This window comes from Pecten maximus, chromosome 2 (genome assembly GCF_902652985.1).
Source record: "Pecten maximus chromosome 2, xPecMax1.1, whole genome shotgun sequence".
In the NCBI taxonomy this organism is placed as follows: domain Eukaryota; kingdom Metazoa; phylum Mollusca; class Bivalvia; order Pectinida; family Pectinidae; genus Pecten; species Pecten maximus.
The window spans coordinates 17,479,142-17,486,932 of NC_047016.1; the positions used below are offsets into that span (position 1 = coordinate 17,479,142).

Here is a 7,791-nt window from a genome sequence, read left to right on the forward strand (position 1 = left end):
TAAAACATTCAATTTTTTTTCAGATATGACAATTTCTCAACAATTTGGCATTTCAATAAATATGTAAGTAGAATTGGTTATTCAGATAACAAGTTGTAAAAAAATGCATTCGGTTTTATTTACTGAATTCCAGAGTGAGATCAGTTGGAGGAAAAGCTATACTTTATTATTCTGATATAATGTTTTCTCGAGGAGCATGTACAAATCAAATAATATTAAACTAGCCAGCTATCACAGATCGTTTCACTCAACAATTGACTACAAACGCTCTGCTACAAAGTATATGCTATTACTAGGTATATTACCCAAATGTTAAAAGAAGAATATCCGAATAATACAAAGTATTTATAACATATTGTCTATGCTCATATTATGTGGTGATAATGTCTGCTTCTCCAGTCGATCAAATTTGGCTCGAGAATTATTATGATTCTATTTTGAAGTCACTGTTGTGCTGGATGCAGACATCAAAAACGGCTAACGCTGACAGGCTCAAAGGTGGTGAAATATTCCATTGCATATTGAAATAAGCGAAGTAAAACGTTTGTGTGATAAACTTAAAACAGAAGGTCCATGGGGTCTATATCGCTCACCTAGTTGGATTTGACCAAATGGTCATTTTCGACTAGTGAATAGCTTTATTTGTTGATGTCAAATTATGATATATATGGTTATAGCACAGGGATCTTAACTGCTTCAAAGATATAACCATGAAATAATTCTAGACTCCCTAGGGATGTGGAAAGACCCTCGGGATTATTTACACAACATGATTGTGTAAAGAAATCATGTCCCTTGAGGTGGGGAAAGTCACCTGTGCCTATTGTTACATGTCTTTTGATGCCCAGCCATGCTATATATAGTTTTGGTTACCGCTGTTTATATTATGGGTTTTTTTTGTGTGTGAAACTAGCAATTGATGAATGAAAATATATACGGTATCAAAATAATAAGGAGTGTGTATACATCTTGAACTTTATTTTGTTTAACGTCCTATTAACAACTAAGGTCATTTAAGGACGGCCTCCCGTGCGTGCGACATGCATGCGTGTGGCGAGTGCGTATGCGTGTTTCGGGAGGCTGCGGTGTGTTCGTGTTAAGTCTCCTTGTGATAGAACGGAACTTTTGCCGATTTATAGTGCTACCTCACTGAAGCATACTGCCGAAGACACCCAGCAGCACATCCAACCCGGTCACATTATACTGACAACAGGCAAACCAGTTGTCCAACTCCTTATATGCTGAGCGCACAGTTTTTGGTTTGGTTTATTTTGTTTAACGTCTTATTAACAGCTAATGCCAGTCAATATTACATGTATATGCATGTGTGCATACATGATTTTACGATTCTGTTATATTCGAGTTCCTCCTTTTGACTTTGTGGTTTGGATATATAATCCAAAATTCTCTTGTTCAAATTGTTGGAAGCAGAACAATTGCCGGGGCATAGTAATACTGCCATACACTTACATCATACAATTTCTTATCATTTTATTAAACAGAAAGTAGTTCTTGTAGGGCTGTGTATTTACCTGAAGCTTCAAAACTGAAATCAAATTATAAATATCGAATCAAAGCCAGTATTTTTTTTTTATATATAAAAGAGGGTCTATGGCGGCAAAGTCTACTGATTTCAAATCATCTGATTCCGATGAAGACCTACTAATAGACTATACTGCTTGTCCTATTTATCTCTAATCCAAATGTATTCGCTAAGAAAATACGACATGTGGAGGCTATTGGAATTTGTATTTTGATTTGCCCACATCTTTATATGTCACCGACAAAAATCTTCTGAACAAAAAGTGCTATCTATAATAAAATATGACATAAAAAGCCAATATTCCACTATATTACAACCGGATCTGTAAATACCATTGCCTAAACATTGACTGGATGACTGTTTCACTTTCCATATCACATAACCGTTGATTACTGAATCAAGCTATTTGTACTCTTTTAACAATACGTACAACATAAAATGCCTCCGAGCATTACGTGTTGACCACTGGGCACCAAAGGGAATCCAAAGCTTTAAACCCAAACCAACGACTTGTTGATCGAATTGGCCAACATAACTAATTTCGTCATGGTCCTGACATATCTTAAATTACAATAAATGAGTGCATACTAGCCAAGAGGATGACAAAAATCCTTGTAATCCTGTCTAACCTATAGAAAGTTCTATCTGAGGTGACGATCACAGCTTGAAGAAATTATAAACTGCTGGAAATCCATTTTTAACAACTAGAACTGATTTGCAATGTTTCTTTACTTTTAAAAATAGTATTTGTAGTCAAATATCTTATTAGATCGGAATCGCCTGTTTGCTATTCGTCCCTCTTGTTCTTGCACTTGAGCGTCTTGCCTCCCACCATCCTGTGATCCGTCATAACCAGATCCTTTACTGGCACTGTAGGCAACGATGATGAAAATAGACCCGGACAACATACTGAAAAACACAGTTCCACCTGACGCGTATACAGAGGCGGACATATAGGGTATGTAATTAAATGTCTGTCCAGAAACCGTGCCGATCTCATTCACGTTTCGGATGAAAAAGACGAGACTTGTTATAACAATAGTGCCTGGAAAATGAATTATCAATCATTAACCGAATTACACATAATACACTTGTCAGTCTTATTGCATTATAGTAGATGATATAGTTGTATGGGATCACATGACTAAACAACAAAAAAGAAAACATACAGAATACAATGCATTTACTGATAATGATAAGTTTAAAATATTTATTACGTTTATAAAGATTTCCATGTATTTCCAAGTATTTCACAGTTACATGTATTTGTAATTGGTCCTTATTTATATGTACATATCATGTAATTTGGCGTGACGAAAGACTTACATGTGATGTAACTCATCACAGAGAGAAGGACAGTCAAGCATACGTCTACATGGTTACCGCAGTGTTGATGGATTGCTACTCCCAGGGTTATAAGTGATGCCACCAAGCCGGATGTTGCAAACGCTTGTACAAGGTAGAATCCCACTGTCACAGAATAATCGGGTGTCATGTTTGTTCAATAGGTAGAAACAAAATGTCTAAGCAACAATATCATAACAGTATAAGGCGGTACTAAATATGATACCACTGTCAAAACATGCATGTTTTAGAAATATTCTATCATTATGACATTATTCTTTTAAGTGGATATTGAAGAGCCCATAATAAATCTGCGTCCATTGCAACACTTAATCTTCGATCTTTCCTCATTACAATGTATTTTTGTGTGCTTACTTTAGATGTCTCCTTGTACGATTTTGACTGTTGCGAGGACGAAAAAAACCCAACAAACCAACATTTCATTATAATAATGTCAGAATCAGTATATTTGTTACGTAACGTTCGGTCCTATTATCCTATGTTATTAACCCACCATCTGATTTATTATCCAACCATCATCAGATTGTGGACTATTCCAATCGCCCTGCGTCCCTCATTCGGTAAACATTTTTTTTTATCGCAAAGTATTCTAGGAATATTCCTCAAACATGTGTAGGTTCCCCTTTGACCCATTTAAATTGAATTTTTGACCAAAAAGGGAAACAAACAGATCAGTCTGACATTGAACCTATAAAGATAATTCAATGGTGGGCGCCAAGATCCCTCTGGGATCTCTTGTTATATTTTTGATTTGTTGGTTTTAATTCGATATATCTCTGTACAGTGGGTGTTAGATATATTTCTGTACCATGGTTGCTGCCCTGCAGGTAGGGCGTAAAAATTGTACCTGCTGCCACATTGCATGATCGTGACTAAATTTGGGACATTATCTTTTATCTTCTTCGCCCCTGTGAGGAAGGCTTTGGGTTCTGTCACCTGGCCAAGACATACCAGTCTTTAAAAATGGTAGCTGCTACCCCTGCTTAGCGCTCAGCATGTTTAGAGTGGGACGACTGGTTCCCCCGTTGTCAGTATAATATGACCGGGTGGGGTGTCCTGCTGGGTGTCTTCGGCGTTATGCTTCAGTGAGGTAGCACTATAAATTGGCAAAATGTCCGGCCGATCACAAGGAGACTTATCAAGAACATACCAAAGCTTCCCAAAACACGCATACGCACTCACCACATGCATTCATGTCGTACGCACGGTTTGGTTTGGTTTATTTTGTTTAACGTCCTATTAACAGCTAAGGTCATTTAAGGACGGCCTCCCGTGCGTGCGGTATGCACGTTTGTGGTTAGTGCGTATGTGTGTTTTGGGAGGCTGCGGTATGTTCGTGTTAAGTCTCCTTGTGATAGGCCGGAATTTGCCGATTTATAGTGCTACCTCACTGAAGCATACTGCCGAAGACATCCAGCAGCACACCCCACCCGGTCACATTATACTGACAACGGGCGAACCAGTCGTCCCACTTCGTGTATGCTGAGCGCTAAGCAGGAGCAGCAACTACCATTTTTAAAGACTTTGGTATGTCTCGGCCAGGGGACAGAACCCAAAGCCTTCCTCACGGGGGCGAACGCTCAACTAAAGGCCAAAAGTGAGGCATTGTCAAGGGAGACGTTAGGAAGAAGAAAGTTGTTAAGAAAGAAGAGAAAAGATAAGATCCCAAATTTAGTCGCCTCTTACGATCATGCAATGGGGGCAGCAGGTACAATTCTTACGCCCTACCTGCAAAGCAGTCGTACACACGGGAGGCCGTCCTTAAATGACCTTAGCTGTTAATAGGACGTTAAACAAAATAAACCAAACTAAACCAAAGTACCATGGTTGTCTTTTTTGGTTTAATTAGATATATTTAAGTGGGTGTCATGATAACCCCCGGTAGTGATGACCCTTCGCGGACACCATTATGATGTCGTATAACGCTGCCGGATGCAAGAAAGAAGGGAAGATGTAGTTCACCCTATAAACGGTGAAAAAATGTAAAATTGATATAATCACAGACGCAGAATTTTGTAGAGTAAATGATACTCCAGGTAGTAAGTGTTGATTTAAAGAGAAGGATCGTCGGAAAAAATGACCATTAACAGGCAATGTATGAAAATAAACTGAAAATGCTTTATACCAGCACGGCTCTCAATCTAAGCACACCTAATGTTCTACAGCAGTTAGGAAAGGGTTCGACTTGACGTTTTCCCTGTATAAATGTGGAAGGGGAAAAATTAACGGAGAGGAACATCACTGTCGGAGTGGAATAAGAAAATGTGTACCAAGCGACAAAAATCAGGAGTGAATGACACTATTTTATTTACCTAAAAAGAGTTTGAATAATTTCATTTTCTAAATTCAAAAATCTGTACAGTGGGTGTGATGTCATGCATTTGTGTGGCAAGCAGTATATCCACTGTAGATTATTTATAACGTAGCAACTATTACACGTTAGCGATAATTATTTTTGTTGCAAATCAGACCATCCTTCATTACTATTCACTGTGTTGTACTGATACATTGTACTTACTCATGTTAAATCGACCGTCCTTGAATACGTTCATACAGAGATAGTGACCATCTGTTAATCCCTCATTACATGTCTGCCATAGTCCAAAGTAGCCCTGGTACGATCCCTCAAACACATAAACCCAGAAAGGAGCGACGACAGCAGCGCACTGCAGTATGGTAAATACCACCACGAAAACAAGGGCGAGTACTGTACAACACGAATGTCGCTGGCACATGATGACTCCTGATGACAAAAACACCTTAAAATAGAAGATAATGGAGGATGGTCAAGTGCCTGTCTATACCATTACGTGCCATTGCTTTCAATATTTTTTGTGGTACATGTATTGACCAAATACTTTTAATGTTTATCGTGCAGTTTTTAGGTGATGTAAGCTAATGGTTCTGTAACTAATCTCGTGTCGGTGCAATGTTATATATTGAAACACAATTTTATATTACTTATTACATTGTACTGTTATATTGCACACAATGCTGCATTACAGTACACTAATATATTACAATACAATGCTATATTACAACACAATTTTATATTACATTAGAATTATATATTACAATAAAATTTGACTGTAAAATTAGCGGTCTCCTTTTTTCAGTAAATTAAAAGTGTAGTCTTAACATGTCATAAACATTACACATGAAACTTGTATTCGTATTTTGACATACATTTCAGTCGTTGAAACTGTAAAAAATGATGTATGCTCACAGCAGGGTTGTTTGAAAAAATAATCTCAAATTTTATAAAAAGTGATTTATACAAACCAGCATATTTCCTAGATATATAATGTTAATAGCAATTATAATTTGATAATAGTGTTTTTTGTAAGGTTACATACATAAAATGTGTAAAATACAAACTCGAAATCCAGTTGTTAATATTTAAGTGGGATATAAAACATCGGAAATATATATGAAATATCAACCTTTGTGTGCACAAATCAACTCGAAACAAACAAATATAATGTGCTAAGAGATACATGATTGTTAAAGGTCAGTCAACATATAGCGATTTCATTACATCAATCACATTCCTAAAAGAAACGTCAATATGGTCAAAATATCTACTCTCTAAAATAGGTTATGCACGTTACAAACGGACGTGGTAATATTTTTCACGAATATACCAGAAATGGTAGAGTCAATCCTGATGTGCCTAACAGAAAAGTGTCCATCGCATGCCACACAAGTCGGCTGATCTTCTCCCTTTAAAAGGTATGGATGTGTAACAAATATGTGACATAAATGTAAGGCGGGCGATAAAGACCTCCCCTAAATCGATTGCTTTGTAACAAGGACACCTAAAACATGTCTGATAATCATAATGCGTTAACGTTGAGTGAAATTTAGTTAAAATCTCTCATGAAATGAGGCAACTATAGTGCTGACAATATTTCTTCTGAGAATAGTAAACACAACCTCGACCTTAACCCAACAACTCCAACTTGCCCCGATATGCTATGGTCGTTTGTAATTGAGTGAAGCTTGCTGAAAATTCCTCCAGGTATAATGCCGCTAGAGTGCTAAAAAGGATTTTTGTTTTTAAATAGTAACACTTGAGAGTTCACCACAATCTTAGTCTTGATTAAGTTAATGTCTAAGATATAAATCGTGGTATGCTTTTGATCATTTAAACATTAAATACTTAATCAATTATGCCCTATACAATGGATAAATATACGTCTTACCTTACCTTGTATATCAAATGACGAAAAATTGTTCAACCTCAGAAATAAGTTTTAAATTCCAAACGAGTGTTTAAACCATTATACGTAGCTGAACGCTCTCAGGCCAGGTAAGAATAATTGCTTCTGAGCAGCTGATTCTATCTAACTCTAAAGACCAGCAAGTGCATACGTAAGAGAATGGTTGTAATCATGCATACACCAACAATAGAGAGCTGCTTTTGATCAGAGATAATACAAGTCATAACGTAACATCACTGAAGTTTTTATGGCGTAGTAATTCATGTTTTTGCTACAAACTTACTGTTCACGTGATCACTCGTACTAAATCCAAGACACAGTCACAAACTGAAACAAGTGAACAATAAAGAACTCTTGGTTCTTCGACGGATTATAACCGCACCTATCTATATGTCAATAAAATGAAAGCAATGGTGAAATTTCTATGGGTATGGTTTGTAAAAATGGCCTTTGAAAGCCATTGCGAAATCGATTTCTTTCAGTCTTAGTAAACGCATCGGAGGTATTTTACACCATTTGTATAAAGTAGTTCAAACTTCTTTACACCACAGCAGGTAAAAGGTTAACACTAGCGATATAATTGCATCAAGTTTATGTTACCTGTGTAAATACTACATTTGTTGATGACTGTAGGAATCATATATTATATATTTTTCATTA

At 36.8% G+C, this 7,791-nt stretch overlaps 1 protein-coding gene across 1 annotated transcript; it reads right to left on the minus strand.

Annotated features, from left to right (window-relative positions):
* Positions 1-1,523: 1,523 nt before the first annotated feature.
* On the minus strand, positions 1,524-5,647 carry LOC117341179. The gene is made up of 3 exons (XM_033903027.1): positions 5,427-5,647; positions 2,870-3,013; positions 1,524-2,588 (listed from the first exon to the last, which is right to left on the minus strand). The coding sequence occupies exons 1-3, from the start codon at positions 5,641-5,643 to the stop codon at positions 2,278-2,280; spliced, it is 672 nt and encodes a 223-aa protein (XP_033758918.1). The 5' UTR covers positions 5,644-5,647; the 3' UTR covers positions 1,524-2,277.
* Between the last annotated feature and the right edge of the window lie 2,144 nt (positions 5,648-7,791).